This window comes from Globicephala melas, chromosome 6 (assembly GCF_963455315.2).
Source record: "Globicephala melas chromosome 6, mGloMel1.2, whole genome shotgun sequence".
Lineage (NCBI taxonomy): Eukaryota > Metazoa > Chordata > Mammalia > Artiodactyla > Delphinidae > Globicephala > Globicephala melas.
The window spans coordinates 21768343-21787242 of record NC_083319.1 but is presented as its reverse complement, the minus strand read 5'-3'; the positions used below and the strand labels follow the sequence as shown (position 1 = coordinate 21787242).

The 18900-nt window shown below is 37.3% G+C and overlaps 1 protein-coding gene across 7 annotated transcripts in view; it reads right to left on the bottom strand.

The window, feature by feature from the left end:
• The window catches only part of PTBP3 (polypyrimidine tract binding protein 3), a 106689-nt gene that overhangs the window by 30004 nt on the left and 57785 nt on the right, over nucleotides 1-18900 (bottom strand). For all 7 annotated transcript variants that reach the window (XM_070045705.1, XM_030858998.3, XM_030858996.3 and 4 more), the window contains 3 exons: nucleotides 17555-17719; nucleotides 6328-6438; nucleotides 4664-4832 (listed from right to left, as the gene is read on the bottom strand). In XM_070045705.1, coding sequence (XP_069901806.1) covers nucleotides 4664-4832; nucleotides 6328-6438; nucleotides 17555-17719 — 445 coding nt within the window. The remainder of the gene's footprint in view (nucleotides 1-4663; nucleotides 4833-6327; nucleotides 6439-17554; nucleotides 17720-18900) is intronic.

Sequence of the window (18900 nt, the reverse complement as noted above, 5' to 3'; positions counted from 1 at the left end):
CATGACAAATAAATTAACCTGATACTGAGAAAAATTTTCATATGAAGAACATTATTTTCACAACTGGCAAAAATTTTAAAAGGTCTATGGATTAGATAATAGTACTGTGTGAATGTTAATTTCCTGATTTTGATAACGGTATTTAGGTAAGAATGTCCTTGTTCCTAGAAAATATACAGTGAGTATTTAAAAGGGACACCATGCTTGCAACTTATTCTCCAATGACTCAGAGGAAAAAACAACAACAACAAACACACACACACTCACACACACATATAAACAGAGAGATGATAAAGTAAATGTGGCATGATGTTAATAACTGGGGAATCTGAAGGATATAAGGGAATTCTTTGAACTATTCTTGCAACTTAAAGTATTTCAATAAAAAGTTACTAAAATACTATCAACTTTAAAATATAAGTATTTATCTTTATAATATCAAAGTAATACAGGATTTCTTAAACATGACACAAAAACACAAATATAAAGGAAATGGCAAATAAATTTGACTACATAAAAATACCATGGAGAGAATGAACCAATAAGCCAAAACGGAGAGAAATTATTTGCAACACATAATACCAACAAAGGACTAGTGTCTAGGATATATAAAGAATTCCCACAAATAAACAAGAAAAGACAACAAACCAAACACAAAAACGGCAAAAGAATTAACAGAAAATTCATAAAGGAGAATGGCCAATAAATAAAGTAAGTTCAACCTCATTGGTAATCAAGGAAATTTCACAGCAGTACTGTTCATAATAGCCTCAAACTAAAACAACCCAAATGTCTATCAACAGCAGAATAGATAAACGAACTGTGGTATATTCATACAATGGGAATCTATACACTTGACAGTATTGACAATGAATAAGCGATAGCCACATATGTGAACATGGATGAATCAAAAGAAAACAAACAGTATGATTCCATTTAGATAAAGTTCTAAATATAGGAGAAAAGAATTTTTTAAATTAGCACTTAGGGCTGCATAATGAGTAGTAAAAAAACCAACCAAACCACAGGGGAAAAGCAGAAAAGCAAAAGCATGACTATCATCAAAAATTTGAGACTACAGTTATCTTGGAGCAGGGAGAGTGGGAACACAATAAATGAGAGGGGTACAAATAGTGCTTCTTCAGTATGTGTAAACATTTTATTTCTTAATCTGGATAGTAATTACATGGGTATTTAAAACTGTATTCACAGGTTTTACAAGCTTTTCTATAGGTATAATATATTTCTCTAAAAAGAGGGAAAGAATGCTCACAACTTAGCCCTAAGACCTTTAAACGGTAATCTTTAAAAGAAAGAAAAGAAAGAACAGCCAGTGAGGTAAGGAAAAAAGTCATGGAAGTGTGGTGTTTCTGAAGCCAAGAGAAAAAAAAGAGGGAATAGTGAACAGTTCAAATATTTGTGAGAGGCAGAGTAAACTTTCACACAACACATAAAAAAGTACTGTTCTCTGTTTGATGAATTATTTATCTTATAATGTAGACACTATTCTGCAACGACAAAGGATTTATTAATACAATAAAAAAAGGATGGTAACATTCTGGTTATTTTATATTCAGAAACCAAAATTTTAAATTGTATTTTTAAAATGTCCTCCTCCCACAATGCAGAACATTAATTATACCAACAGTATGTATTCAATTACTGAAATACGTGCAGTTCTGCATTTGCAAACTTGAGTGATAGCCCCAATTTCTATCATTTGTTATTAAAATGGTAATTACAAAGACCTTTGGCTCTCCCAAATTGTACATATGAGTAGGGGCTGATAACAAATACAGTCATCCCTCAGTATCCACAAGGGATTGGTTCCAGCACACTCCCCAACCCCCCACCCTATAGACACCAAAATCCAAGGATGCTCAAGTCCCTTATATAAAATTGTATGGTATTTGCATATAATCTCTGCACATACTCCTGCATACTGTGAATCATCTCTAGATTGCTTATAATACCTGGTATGTTGTAAATGCTATGTAAATAGGTGTAAGTACACTGTAATGCTATGTAAAATAGTTGCTGGTACAAGGTAAATTCAAGTTTTGCTTTTTGGAACATTAGGGAATTTTTTTCCCTCAAATATTTTTGATCTGCAGTTGGTTGAATCCACAGATTCCAAACCTGTAGATATGGAAGCCCAACTGTATAAAACACAAAACTTTGGTCAGACTAAAACAGAAACTTTAACAATTTAGGAACATGAACTGAACAATGTACTTGACATTTTCAGTTATAAATAACAAAAAGCTTTAACACTAAATTTACCATCTGTTTTCTAGAAAATTTTGGACAACAATTTGGCTAAAGATTCTTTTTTCTCACCTATAAAATGAAGATAAACTAAATATCACTTGAAGTCTCAACTAATATTTTATGGTGTCATCTGGGAAAGAAAAATCAATCACAAAGGGTAATAAAATTAAAATACTTTTAACTAAATAATAAACCACACTTCGAGAGTTGCAAAACCAAAAAGTATATTAACCTAATGATATATCCAAGTAGGCTCTCCACTACTTTTCCCTTTACATAAAGGTTTATTTTAAAAGTTTAAATTATTGAGAATTTTAAATAAAAGAAGGAAGCTCTCCAAAGCAACATTTGTATGAGTAATGCAGAAGACTACTTTTATTAGTGCAAAAATGCAACTTCACACAAACTTAGGGTTAAGATGAAAAGTTCTGATGTTTAAAAAACAAAAACAAAAAATTGTAAATCCTCTTCTTTGAATAAAGGAAAAACATACTACTAATTTAGGTCCTTGTTTTAAAGTATCACTACTTAAAAAAGGAAACGTATTTCTCTTAAGACCACTTACACCAGTATTTTGCTGGTTATATTGGGCTGGCCAAAAGGTTCACTCGGTTTTTTCTGTAAGACACCTTTAGTAGCACTTAGTTGTCTTTAACTTCATTTGAAACAGTTTTGTTAGATTGTATTGTGACAGCTATCAGATCAGCATGCATTTTAAAAAAAACATCAAAATTGGTGAATTTCTGTGTAGCCATTTTAATATTGAAGATGGAAGAAAAAAAGCAACATTTTCAGCATATTATACTTTATTATTTCAAGAAAGGTAAAAACACAACTGAAACACACAAAAAGATTTGTGCAGTGTATGGAGAAGGTGCTGTGACTGATCAAACATGTCAAAAGTGGTTTGCAAAGTTTCGTGCTGGAGATTTCTTGCTGGACGATGTTCCACAGTTGGGCAGACCAGTTGAGTTGATAGCGATCCAATTGAGACATTAATTGAGAACAATCAATGTTATACCATGTGGGAGATAGCCAACATACTCAAAATATCTGAATCAAGCACTGAAAATCATTTGCACCAGCTTGGTTACGTTCATCGCTTTGATGTTAGGGTTCCACATAAGCGAAAAAAAGCCTTCTTGACCGTATTTCCCCATGTGATTCTCCACTTAAACGTAATGAAAACGTTTTGTTTTCAAAACAAATTAAGACAGACGATGAAAAGTGGATATTGTACGATAATGTGAAACGGAAGAGATTGTGGGGCAAGCGAAATGAACCACCACCAACCACACCAAAGGCTAGTCTTCATCCAAAAAAGGGGATGTTGTGTATATGGTGGGATTGGGAGGGGGAGTCCTCTATTTTAATTAGCTCCTTCTGGAAAACCAAACGATTAATTCCAACAAGTACTGCTCCCAATTAGACCAACTGAAAGCAGCACTCGACAAAAAAGCGTCCAGAATTAGTCAACAAAAAATACGTAATCTTCTATCAGGATAACATAAGACCACATGTTTCTTTGAGCACCAGACAAAAACTGTTACAGCTTGGTTGGGAAGTTCTGATTCACCTGCTGTATTCACCAGACATTGCACCTTCGGATTTTCATTTATTTCAGTCTTTACAAAATTCTCTTAATGGAAAAAATTTCCATTTCCCGGAAGACTGTAAAAGGCACCTGGAACAGTTCTTTGCTCAAAACGATAAAAAGTTCTGAGAAGATGGAATTATGAAGTTGCCTGAACAATGGCAGAAGGTAGTGGAACAAAAGGGTGAATATGTTGTTCAATAAAGTTCTTGGTGGGGCTTCCCTGGTGGCGCAGTGGTTGAGAGTCCGCCTGCATCAGGGGACACGGGTTCGTGCCCCGGTCCGGGAAGATCCCACATGCCGCGGAGCGGCTGGGCCCATGAGCCACAGCCGCTGAGCTTGCGCGTCTGGAACCAGTGCTCCGCAACAGGAGAGGCCACAACAGTGAGAGGCCCGTGTACCGCAAAAAAAGTTCTTGGTGAAAATGAAAAATGTGTCTTTTATTTGTACTTAGAAACCAAAGGAACTTTTTGGCCAACCCTATAAATCAACTTATTTAAACCAGTGGTAATATATAAGACTATTAATTTCAAGCAAATGGTTGCATGGTTTATAAATAACAAGTAATATTAATGTTAGAAAATAAATTCAATTTCAGGTATCCACTTGTTTTTGCCAACTAATAGAATCTACTAATATTAAGATTCAATTAATGAACACATTTTCGTTCCATGATTCTCACTTTTCTTTAGAAATCCTGAGAGAATCCAAGAAGAAACCACCTGACATATATGGATTAATAAATGAAACTTTTAACTTTTGAAAGCTTGTTCTGTGACCCAAAAGAGAACTACTCACCGAAAGCCATAGGGGGTTCAAGGGATGGCTGGCCATCACCAGTAGGAAGGTCTAAGCGAGTGAAGTCTCTGCTTTTGTCGTTATTATATTTCACATTAAGGCTGGTAAGCTTGGAGAAGTCAATACGCAGAGTGCAGCATGCATTATAGATATTCTGGCCATCCAGAGTCTAAATAAAGCATGTAAGAAAGCATGATGTTTTACAAGATAATAACAATAATAAATCAAGTAGCCTCTATTTTGACAGAGTGGTAATCAGGCATAAAGCAAAGAGGACTAAACTAAAAGCCAAAGACCTGGGTTTACTTTTAACTCTGTCACTGTGTGAGCCTAAGAGAGAAAATGAAAATCTCTATTTCTCAGTTTTTTCATCTGTAAAGTAAGGATAATAATCCCTATCCTGTCTATGATAAGAGCAAACGGAAGAGGAGAAATGTATAAGCTTAGAAAACTATTATACATTATTGTACATTGTACTAATTATTATGATGATTATTTTTTAAATGTTTAAAGATATTTAAATTTTACATTTCATCTTAATTCATTTTAGTGTACTTTATATAGGTTAAGATGAAATAAAGCCTTTGTAAATGGTACCTGTCAGAACCACAATATGTGAAATATTATCTACCACTTACTGTTTTTCTTGTTAAGTTTATTTTCTTTGAGTAATAAACTTGAGGGAAGTTTTGAGTCAGATCAGATACAAGACCAAAAATCAGCAAACCCTCCTTTGAAAATAATAAAGACTTACCAAAGGGATATTTATAGCTACTTATGACTTCCACAAACACTTCAATTTATAAAAATAGATACCAGAAACCAAAACATAAAAATATCAATTAAAAAAAACCATACAAATATACAAAAACCCCTGACTTATCATGATAGTTATTGACCAGTATGCCATCATGAAGGTACAAAATAATATATGTGGGTAGAGAGTACAGCAAATATAAATGTTATTCCTAATCAAGAACTAGACACTTTGTGATACACAAAAGTACTATAAACCTTAGTCCCTATCTTTGGAAAAAAATTAGAAATAATTCAGATACCAATACAAGACAGAATTAGAGTTAGGGATAGATCTCAATAGGAGATGGGTCAAACGTAACCAAACTGAATGTGAAGTTTTACATCCTGTGGAAAGTCAAGCACTCATGTACTAACAAGAAGACAATATGAATTTAAGGCAGCATATTTCCTAAGATTTAATGTCTTTAGCAATTTAGAGCTCAATGAAATTCAACAGTGAATATGGTTGCAAAAATACTGAAATCAATCAATCTTTGGCTCACTTAATATAAGTAAATGAGGCACTAGGGTAAAGATAATCCTACTTTATTAGTCAGATTATAACAGAAGTACTGTGCTCAACTCTAGACTTTAAATAGGACAAACAGAAATGAGTCCCAGAAATCTGAGAAATGATAGGTGATTTGAAACCATTTCATATGAAGAAAGAAGTAATTTTTAGACTATAAGAAGAGCATATGGAACAGTACTTTTAAAAATGGTAAATTTCAGTATGTATATTTTATTACAATTTTCAAAAAAAAACACATGGTAAACTACAGCAAAGGAGAAGACATGATGGCTTTCTCTGGTATCACTGAAGTGACTGATTAACAACTGAAAAATGAAAAAAAGATCATAATTACCATTTTGGCATAATGTGCATTCAATGGGTCAGCATACTGAAGCAAGGCTTGAAACTGATTATTCTTTGTAAAGGTGATAATCTTTAAGACTGTGCCAAATTTAGAAAATATCTGGAAAAAAGTTCACATTAGGTTAAATTTAAGGAAAAAACTTGCTAACATATCTTTATAAATACAACTTGATTCATTAATCCCAGGTTTTTTTTTTTGTTTGTTTTGTTTTGTTTTCTTGCGGTACGCGGGCCTCTCACTGTTGTGGCCTCTCCCGTTGCGGAGCACAGGCTCTGGATGCGCAGGCTCAGCGGCCATGGCTCACAGGCCCAGCCGCTCTGCGGCATGTGGGATCTTCCTGGACTGGGGCACGAACCCGTGTCCCCTGCATTGGCGGGCAGACTCTCAACCACTGCGCCACCAGGGAAGCCCCTGAATCCCAGTTTCAAATGAAAATAATTTCCTCTATTAAAACTATTGGTACCAAAATCACTTCAATCAAGCCTAAGATGTTCATGTTTCAACACTCGTGCATGGCTTAAAACAGTGCCTGACACATAACAGGCACTAAATATTTAACCTATTTTATAGCATGTCATAAATGGCACAATACTGAATCAGGAGGTTACAACAGGAATTAATTAATGCTATGAGATGTTGGTGTTACAAAGCATATACCTGGAAGTGGAAGAGTCATACGGATCAACTATTTCAGCCTGAGAATCAGCATCTACTTGAAATTTTTATAGACAGGAAAACTACAAAATATTCAACAAAATGAACAACAGAATGTTCAATGCTCTAATAATTCATCAAATACTCATAGAGCACTGTTCTAAGCTCTAGAAAGTCAGCAGTGAACAAAACAGTAACAAGAGTCTCAATATGGGCTCATCAATTTTAAACAATAGTACCATACTAATGTTAATAATAGGGGAAACTGTGTATGTCTGTGGCGGTAAGGAGGTATATATATTCTGCTCAAGATTTTTGTGAACTAAAAATGCTCTAAAGAATTCTAGTAAAAAACAAAATGTGAAACAGGAAAAAAAAAACCTGAAAAAGGCAGAAAGAGAAGGGGGAAGAAACAACAAACAAGTAGGAAACAGTTACCAACCTAGTAGATATAAGCCCAACTATATAAAAAATCACTTTAAATGTGAATGTTCTAAATATGCCAATTAAAATACATACTTGTCAGAGTGGGCTTTTTAAAAAGCACAAACAAAACCCACCTCCAGGTTATTCATCAGAAACCCACTTTAAATATAAAGACTCAAGCTAAAGGGAGAGAAAGATACACCATGCTAACACTAATTTTTAAGAAAAGCTGGTACAGCTATATTAATTTTAGACAAAGCTGACTTTTGAAGAAAAATTATCAGGGATAAAGAAGGAGGGTATATAATAATAATAGGGGTCATTTATCCAAGAAGACATAACAACCCTTAATATGTATGTGCTTCATGAAAAAGAATCAAAATACTTGAGAAAAAAAGCTGCTGGACTATAAAAACACTATTGTAGCTGGAGACTTTTAACACCGCTCTGTCACTAATTGACAGATCCAGAAGTCAGAAAATCAGGAAGGATATAGCTGAACTGAATAGCATCATCAATCAACTGGATCTAATTGACATTTATAGAACAGTGCACCCAATAATAGAATACACATTCTGAATTTTGCATGAAACACTGACCAAGATAGACACATTCTGAGCCATAAAACACACTTTAACAAATTTAAAATAACAGAAATCATACAGTGTATGTTCTCAAACAATTATAGATTTAAACTAAAAATCAATAACAGAAAAAAATAACCTGGAAAATCCTCAAAGAAAGAAAAAAAAGAAAGAAACGAGTCTCTGCTCTCATAAGGAAAGACAGACGATAAACAAATAAGCCAATAAATAACAATGTCTGGTCATAAAAAAGTGTTTTGCTTTAAAAATAAAAGGGAAAGGGATGAGAGTGAACTGGAATGCAAGTTGGGAAGGTGCAAGGGTGCTCAAGGAAGGCGTCTCTAAGGAGTCTTTAGAGAAGCGGAATAAACAGAGTTGGGGGAAAGTTTCCTGACAGACCCCTGGTTACCAATGCTCTTACAACACTTGTTATACTTCCCCACCACAAGTTCAGGGCCAGGGTTACTACAATGCATTTTGCTTTCCTCTGACATCCCATTTTAAATCTGGATTTTAATAAGCCAGAAACTTGCCCTTCTGCTTCTAAGGATAAAAACATAAGTATTCCCTATGCTGCTAAGAATTTGCTGTTATCAAATACTATGTATGTGTCTCCTTAATAGGCAAATGGTCCTGCTTTTTAATTATCAGAAAGAATGATCAAGAATAACTATCCTAGGGATTTCCCTGGTGGTCCAGTGGTAAAGAATCCGCCTGTCAATGCAGGGGACATGGGTTCGAGCCCTGGTCTGGGAAGATCCCACATGCTGAGGAGCAACTAAGCCCGTGCGCCACAACTACTGAGCTTACACTCTAGAGCCCACGAGCCACAACTACTGAGCCCGTGAGCCACAACTACTGAAGCCTGTGCACCTAGAGCCCATGCTTTGCAACAAGAGAAGCCGGTGCACCGCAACAAAGAGTAGCCCCTGCTCGCCGCAAATAGAGAACGCCCATGCGCAGCAACAAAGACCCGACACAGCCAAAAAATAAATAAATGTATTAAAAAAAAAAAAGAATCTGCCTTCCAATGCAGGGGATGTGGGTTTGATCCCTGGTCGGGGAACTAAGATCCCACATGCTGTGGGGCAACTAAGCCTGTGCGCCACAACCACTGAGCTCACGTACCGCAACTGCTGAGCTTGCGTGTCTCAACTAGAGAGCCCACATGCCACGAACTACAGAGCCCATGTGCTCTGGAACCCCTGCACCACAACCACAGAGCCCACACGCACTGGAGCCTGTGTGCCACAACTAGAGTAGAGAAAACCCACATGCCACAACTAGAGAGAAGGCTTCGTGCCGCAACGAAGATCCTGCACGCCACAACGAAAGATCCCACATGCCTCAATAAAGATCCCACACGCCACAACGAAAGATCCCGCATGCCTCAATAAAGATCCCACATGCCGCAGCTAAGACCCAATGCAGCCAAAAATAAATAAGTAAATAAAAAATAAATCTTAAAAAAAAGAATAACTATCCTAGAGCACAGGCAACAAAAGAAAAAAAAGATAAATTCAACTACATCAAAATGGACACTTATGTTCATCAAGACTATCAACTGACTTGAAAAGACAACCCACAAAATGGGAGCCAATATTTGCAAATCATGAATCTGATAAGGGGTTAATATACAGAAATATAAAAAAAACTCCTACAACTCAACAACAAAAACCCAATTTTAAAAACAGGCAAAGGATTTGAATAGACATTTCTCCAAAGATAATCAATAGCAACAAGCACTTGAAAAGATGCTCAATGGGAACTCCCTGGTGGTCCAGTGGTTAGGACTGCCAAGGGCCCAGGTTCGACCTCTGGTCAGGTCAGGGAACTAAGATCCTGCAAGCCGCGTGGTGTGGCCAAAAAAAAAAAAAAAGAAAAGATGCTCAACATCACTAATCATCAAAATGCAAATAAAAACTACAACAAAATACCACTTCACGCCCCCATTAGGACAGGTACTATTAAAAAATCCAAAACAAACAGAAAAGATTAAGTGTTGGGGAAGATGTGGAGGAAGTGGAACCCTTGTGCACTGTTGATGGAAATGTAAAATGGTGCAGTGGCTATGGAAAACTGTATGGGGATTCTTCAAAAAAAATTAAGAAGAAAATTACCATATGATCCAACAACTCCATTTCTTGGCATATACCCAAAAGAATTGAAAGCAGAGACTCAAAGAGATAATCTGAACACCTATGTTCATAGCAGCATTATTTGCAATAGCCAAAAGATGGAAGCAACTCAAGTATCCATCCACAGATGAATGAATAAACAAAATGTGGTATATCCGTACAATGGAATATTATTCAGCCTTAAAAACGAAATTCTGACACATGCTACAACATGGATGAACCCTGAAGACAATGAGTTAAGGGAAATAAGCCAGTCTCAAAACAACAAATGATGCGTGATTCCGCTTATATGAGGAACCTAGAGTAGGCAAATTCACAGACAGGAGGAAGAATGGTGGTTGCCACGGGCTGAGAGAAGGGAGGAATGGGGTGGGGAGTTACTGTTTAATAGGTGCAGGAGTTTCAACGGGAAGATGAAAACATTTCTAGAGATACATGCTATTTGGTGATGGTTGCAAAAAAATATAAATGTACCTAATGCCACTGAACTGTACAATTTAAAAAAGTTAAAATGATAAAATTTATGTGTATTTTACCACCCTCCAAGATAAAATAACTATCCTAAAGTCCAAATACTCATTTTTGGCAAGATATGCTTTAATATATTATTAGCTTAGAGTTAAACATTTCTTATAAGAGATAAGAAGATCAACAAGATTTGTGGAACCAATTTGTCTTGGAAGGGATCACCAGAAAATGCCATTCCTTAAAAGTTAGATAGTCTGAAGGTTCTTTATTGAAATTTAAAACTTTTAATAAAATGTAGCTAATTTCATTATGGTCATATTTCAGGGTTTAGAACTTTGAGACCTTAACCCCTCATTATAACTGTATTTTGAAAAACACTAGGAAATTTTTTGTTTTGTTCTTTTAATGAAAACTTTGGCCTTGTAACAGGTTATTTCCTCAGTACACCCTCATGTCCTAGATAATATTCTTAAAGTTTATAGAAGAATACCAAATTTACTTTCTTCTCAGCTGTCAAAGATTTTATGTTGTATCTTTCTTTAAGATATAGGTATAAGCATTCTTGGGAAAAGGTATTATGTTTTCTTAATTTCCATCCTTGGTGATACTATGGTGTTACATGCATGCACACACATCAATCTATATATTGTAAGTGCATCAATTGAGGTTTGTTTGCTTTTTTTTTCGCCTGATAAAGTAGTAACAATGTTAAAAATGTGTATGTATATATATAAAAGGAGATATAATAACTGCCTAACCTCCCTCCTTCATACTGCAGACACAGGTAGTGCTCTAAAGTACAAGTCAGATTATACTTTTCCCTGCTTAAAATTCCTCACTATCTCCCCATTATCTACATGGTAAAATCCAAGCTCTTTGGTATAACATACACAACTTCTCCCTGGTGTACCTCTCCAACCTCATTTCCTCACACTTTTTATACCACACTATTTACATCAACAGTAGGGAACTGTCTATAGTAGTTCTCCAGATACACTAAGTGGTTTTGGACTTCCATGCCTATACATGTGGCTTTTCCCTTTTCCTGTAACTCTTTACCTAATACCTAGTAAATTTTCATTTATCTTTTTCAAAACTCAGCTCAGGGAATAATGCCACCAGAAAATCCTTAGCCTCACCCAAATCTCAATAGAGTTCATTCTCTAGTACCAAATATTAATATCCCCTCTAGGCCTCATACAAATATTTATCTAGCTGTTTTATTTACATTGGTCTATACATTTGTTTATATATGTCTCCTTTAGACTGAAAGGTCCTTGAAGGTATATACCTTGCCTGAATCATTTCTCTATCATTGAGTACAATTCCTGGCACATAAGAGGCACAGAGTAAATGCTTATTATTAACTGATAACAAATTATACTCTGAGATCTGACTGAAGAATTATGGCAATATGCAATTTTTAAAATGATAAATATTTTTGATGTAAAATATCTTGTTAATGAAGTAACAAGAGCATATAATTTGCTCTAAAATTTGGGATTTTATACTGTATTATGCTACAGAACCTAGTTAATTTCCACTTAACCTTCAGATTTTGTTAATGGTTCGATTCCTTTCCCTCATTTAACTTGAACAAAAACCTGAAGCATATCCTCCCTGACAGATGTGTTTGGCTGTGTAATTTTCATCTGAATGTGCCAAGAGAATATGAATGAACTCAACTGGCTAACCATGGATAGCTCTCTAGAGTCCCCTGGATCGTATTTACTGAAAGAGTAGCTGCAAAGATCAATCTGATACTTTTTTTTTTTTTAATTTATTTTTGGCTGCATTGGGTCTTCGTTGCTGTGCACGGGCTTTCTCTAGTTGCGGTGAGCCGGGGCCACTCTTTGTTGCAGTGCGCAGGCTTTTCATTGTGGTGGCTTCTCTTGTTGCAGAGCATGGGCTCTAGGCACGTGGGCTTCAGTAGTTGTGGCACGCGGGCTCTAGAGCACAGGCTCAGTAGTTGTGGCGCACGGGCTTAGTTGCTCCGCAGCCTGTGGGATCTTCCTGGCCCAGGGCCCAAACCCACGTCCCTTGCACTGGCAGGCGGATTCTTAACGACTGCGCCATCAGGGAAGTCCCCAATCTGATACTTTTGAATAAAGTAAGAGAGCACCAACATTGGGGAATTCAGGAATGCCTGAAGTGTAGTTTTTAACAACTTTTTATAATTATCAAAATACTCAGTTTTAAATAGATTTGGTCTCAAAAGATCAATGTTTAGGAAAGTTTAATATATATTTTTATAGATTACAAGGTCTTTGATTATTTCCTAATATATTTACTTTGCTGTCATAAACATAAGAAACACATAGACTCAACTCTTGACATTTCTTGTGCATTTTAATCTTTTCAGACTTTAAAATGGGACTAATAAAATACTAAAGATCAAATTCTGATAAAATTAATCTTCAGGGTGATGTTTATAAAGAAGGCTTGCCAGAAACTGTTCACCAGTATTCACTTGTAAAAAGCATTATTTATATTAGAACTTTTAAAAATAGCAAGCACATTGGCCACAATTTGTTTATAATAGTTTTTGTAGCCAACAAAACAGCAAGATTTAAGAATTAGAATTTGTATTACTAGTGTTGTATTACTAGTGTTGATTCTTTTGATACCATAATAACTGGTTTTTGCAAGCTATTTATCTTTATTTTGTAATTCAAAAAGGTAAGTCCTTCATCCTGAAGAGATTCACCTTTTGGACATTCATAAAGTAACCCCATATATAACAGTACTTGGAAGTAATGGATTCCACAAAAATACTGTTTTCACCTACTCCTTCAGTACACAAAGAAATTTTTTAGAATGCAGGGTTGAGTTTATGTAATGGAACAGTTGATGAATGCCTTCTTTATCTACAAATACTCGCTAAGTGATGCCATCCAATCCAATGGCCTTAATTACCACTCATATGCAAATGATTACCAATTCTCCAGCGTGAATTCTTAGGCCCAATCCAGACTTATTTCCCAACTGTCTCTTCAACATCTCCCACTTGGCTGTCTAACAGGTATCTCAAATTTAACATGTCCAAAACACTCTCTTGATTCCTCCCCTTCCTCCCACTCCTGCCCTAAATCTTTTTTCGCCCTCAGTCTTTACTATCTTAGTATAAGATAGCTCTATTTTACCAGAGGTTCATATCCTCAATCTGGAAGGCATTCTTGATTACTCTCTTTCTCTCCATAACCCACATCTACTAAACCCATCAGCAAATCACTCCAAATATATACGTAATCACCATGTGCAGTGCTCACGTCCCCACCTGGGTCACCACCATCTCTCATCTGGACTATAAGAGCCTCCACTTATGCCTACAGTTTATTCTTAACATAGCAACAAGAACATTAAACCTATCATCTCCCTCCTCTACTCAAAATCCTCCATGGCTTCCTATTTTACTCAGTGTAGAGATTACAAAGGCTTTGCATCATCTAGTCTTAACACCTTCTCTGAGCCTATCATTTATGGCTTCCCTATTTTTTACACGCCAATGATATAGTCTTTTTTCTGATATTTGAACACATTAAGCACACTTCCATTTTAGGGACTTTGCACTTGCTGTTCTTTCTGACTGCATCATTGTTCTACCATATATACACATAACTTACACCCTCACATCCTTCAAGCTTCTGTTCAAATGTCATAGTGTAAACACTTCCCCTAACCTACCTCATTTGAAATAGCACCACTCCTATCTCAGTCATCATTAATCCCCTCACCATGAGCTAAAGGAAAAACACTAGCTTCCATAGATGTTAGAGAGCAGTTTAGCTAATATCAACTCTACTTACTAATTAATTATAACATGTGCAACCAACTCCACACTTCCATGTATTTTCCAATCACAATATTTATCACATTTTATGCTATTACTTATGAAATTACATCTTACCCACAAGACCACAAGAGCAAGGATCAGTTTCTTACAATGCAATTTACTAGCATCTGATAAGTACAGCTAACATTTCTTGAGCATTTACTATGTAACAGGCACTGTTCTAAGTGCTTTAAATGCATTAACCCATGTGATCCACACAATGAAGGTATAAAATAGATACCATCTTCATCCCCATTATATAAATAAGAAAAAGACATAGAGGGAGTAAGTTACTTGTCCAAGGTTATAGAGGTAGTAAGTGGTAGAGCTGGGATTCAAACCAGCTCCAGATACTGTATCCTTAATCATTATGCTATACTACATTTTAGTTGGCCAATGGAATAGAGTGTCAGGGGGAGAGGGCTAAATTAACGTAATTAGAGAAAGACTCTCTGAGGAGGTGAATTTGAGCTGCAAATGGAATGATGTAGATTCAGCTAAGTGGCTATCTCCCTAAAGAGTGTTCCAGGCCTAAGAAATAGAAGACAGAAATGGACAAGGACAGAAATAAGAGGGGGGGGAGGGGGAGAGGGTCAAAGGGCCAGAAAAGCTAGGGTGTTAAATAAGCAGAAGAGTTAGGAAGTGAGCTTAAAGAGATGGGGAGAAGTCTGCACATGGGGACTTAAGTGCCTTGCTAAGAAGTTTTGGTGTTTTCCAACAGCAATGTGAAGAAGGATTAAACAGGAGAGTGCCATAACTAAAGGGCTGAGAGTCCTATCCCAATGGTTACTATTGAAGACTCTCAATTACCTCTCTTCACCTGAAGGACCCATGATCTTTTGGGAAAGAAACAAGGTTTGTTACTGGTCTGAGGGAAATGACAAATGGAATGACAAGACAGGACCACACAACCTTGACTAAATTCACTGCTGACTGATGGCAATGTTGAGCCACAGGTGCAATAACATCTTCTGTAAAGCAGTAGAAGTTAGCAGTAGCTACAGTGCCACAGTAGCAAAAGCAAACAAAAAATGCTGATGGATCACAGAGGGTTCAATGCCACTTTGCGGGATAAACAGTAGAAAAGAAAATCCACCAGAACAAAGAAACCAATCACTTAAGTAACTGCTGAACACTTTTAGGAAACAACGGTGGCTACGGATACCACTGCTAAAACCCTCCATAGGACATGCTTCACAAATGCACATATTTAGAAAATGGTACTCAGGAAACTATCACAGGGAATAAAGTAGGCATAATAAATGGTATATTTTGATATTTACACGCATAGCACATGAACCATATTAGGAAATATATCTGAGTTCTATCACCAATTGGTACAATGACTGTGGGGAAAGTAACAACTTCTAAAGTCCCCAGTACCCTTATTTGTAAAATGTGAGAATAGGATAGGATACATTTCAATTCTTAAATGCACACACACCCCCCTATGACTCTTCATTCAGTAGTACAAATGCAAAGGTTTGGAAAACAGTTAAATGAGTCTAGACTGGCCTGAGATCATGCTGTTTAATATATGAGGGGGCTTCCCTGGTGGCGAAGTGGTTGAGAGTTCGCCTGCCGATGCAGGGGACACGGGTTCGTGCCCCGGTCTGGGAAGATCCCACATGCCACGAAGCGGCTGGGCCCGTGAGCCATGGCCGCTGAGCCTGTGCGTCCGGAGCCTGTGCTCCGCAACGGGAGAGGCCACAACAGTGAGAGGCCCGCGTACCGCAAAAATACATAATAATAATAATAATGAGATATAAATATGAAAATAGGGACTTCCCTGCTGGCACCGTGGTTAAGAATCCCCCTGCCAATGCAGGGGACACAGGTTCGATCCCTGGTCCGGGAATATCCCACAAGCCGCAACGAGCAACTAAGCCCGTGTGCCACAACTACCGAGCCTGCGCTCTAAAGCCCACAAGCCACAACTACTGAAGCCCGTGTGCCACAACTACTGGAGCCCGTGTGCCTAGAGCCTGTGCTCCGCAACAAGAGAAGCCACCGCAATGAGAAGCCCACGCACCACAACGAAGAGTAGCCCCCAACTCGCCGCAACTAGAGAAAGCTCGCACGCAGCAACGCAGCCATAAATAAATAAATATGAAAATAAGCATATAACATATTTTAGTGTTTTAAAATAATTTTTATACTTAGGTTGTCAAGTATAATGAAATGGAATACTGGAGTTGACATTAGGGGACTTGAATTCTAACTGGTTCTTAAATTACTCTTTACAATATTCAACTCATCAAGTATCTGAGCCGCAGTTTTATTCAATACAAAATTATGTAACTAGGTAGGTGATCGATCTTCCAGTTCTTAAACTCTATATCTTCACAGTAGGCCATGATGTGGTACACTGCCTCTTATCAAGACAGTTTAGACATAGTAATGGGTAGTCTATGAAAGCTATGTTGAGAATCAGTTAGTATTTAACATGATACTTCCTTATTTAAGTTACTCATATTTTCCTTTCAGAGTTTTTAAAATAAAAATACTCAAGTGTAGGGAGGAGTCAGTACAAATAGATTAGTTGTTTTCTATACTGATGGTACTTTCTGAGGAACAACTACTACTGGTGCTTTTTATAGGAGTCTGTGCTTTGTTCATTTTCATGCTTAGGTATAAAAAAATAGAATTCTTACATACCTTTTTAAATCAAGTATTTAAGTTAGAAAATGGAGGCTTTCAAAAAAGTATCTCTGGGCTTCCCTGGTGGCGCAGTGGTTGAGAGTTCACCTGCCGATGCAGGGGACACGGGTTCGTGCCCCAGTTCGGGAAGATCCCACGTGCCACGGAGCGGCTGGGCCCGTGAGCCATGGCCGCTGAACCTGCGCGTCCGGAGCCTGTGCTCCGCAACGGGAGAGGCCACAACAGTGAGAGGCCCGCGTACCGCCAAAAAAAAAAAAAAAAAAAAGAAAAACTCAAACTATCTCTAATTGATACTATTTCTTGCATGAAACAGGATGCTGAAGATTTTTTTTTACTATTATTTAAACAAATACATTAACCAAAATCAACAACCTGAAAAACTAAAGACATAAAACATCCGAAGTTACAGAGGTCATATTTGACTCTGCTTTCATAAGAGTGTTCCTCCTTACCTGATGAAGAACTTCCAGGGTAACAGGATAAAAGAGGTTTTCAATAATTATTCGGAGCACAGGGCTCTGCCCAGGTAGGACCGTGCCTTCATTAGCAGGAGCTCCAGGAAGGGCCAGACTTCCTGACTGGACAGCACTGACAGCCTGCAGTGCAGCTTGGGCTCTCTATTTAACAATGCAAAATGAGAACTTGTGGTTACACAGAAGCATTATATAATCCTTAAAATTAGTTGATGTAAAGTAATATGAAGTTAATATATTTAAATAAAAATATACATATCTACTTTCTCTGGATGCATACATCCTAAAATTGTAATCAGTCAAGAATCAAAAGTCTTGCCTTCTTATCACAATGACACAATATTTAAGAAAGTTCTTAAATTTACTTGAAGAAATGAAAACCATGGCCAAAAAAGAAGAAAATTTGGATATAACTTTTATTTCCTAATTTTTAAATGATAATAGGAAAAAAGACAGCGTGAAGGGTAACATCAAAGGCCACTTTAAAAAATTCACTGAAGTCCCCCTCTTCTCTTTTCCTCCCTGAACAACTGAGTTCTAAAGCCTTTGGGTGGCATATGATAGGTGTAAATACGGAGGAAGAGAGGAGCTGTGGTGGTTCAGAGTGGGGCAGGACGGCATCCCTATACAAAGGCATCCTGGCATGGAGCATCAGAGCCTGAGCAACGCAAGGAGCGCATCCATGTGGTAGGTCTGCCTGGTAAGGGAAATCGGAGCCCAAACAAGGTAAGGAAGGTAGGTATCTGTGAGTGGGTGGCTCACTGTTGGCTGTCAGAACCTAGGGAGCACGAGATGGGTAAGAAAGGCATCCAGAGGAGAGTAGCCTAGCCAGGACTGTCAGAACCCAGGGAGAGTTAAGAAGGGGTCCACATGTAGTAAAAATAATCTAAGCAGGGTGAAGAGGAGGTCGGTCCATGGGGACCTGAATGGACTAAGGAAGTAATTCAATGGAGGGGCAGCCTGGCATGAAATGTTAGAATCCAAGCAGGGGCAGGCAGAAAAGTTTTTTAATATCATGCTCCACTAAAAGGAAGCAGGTGCTCTAAAAAATGTCCAGCTCTAAAGCTGGAGCAAGGAAAGCACAAGATGAGTGTGTAACTTTTCTGGTTTTGTGGGGGTTTTGCTGTTGCTGTTTTGTACCAGAATGCGAAGAAGTTTCCAAAGAATGATGGGAACGAGCCAAAAGGACACAGAAGACAGCTGGAAGGGGCTCCCACTGGCCAAATATAGGACAATTTGAGAACCAAAATAATGACTGTAACAAATAAAAACCCATCAAATGAAATGGGAAACATTCAGTCCATAGGCTGATATAAATTGACAGT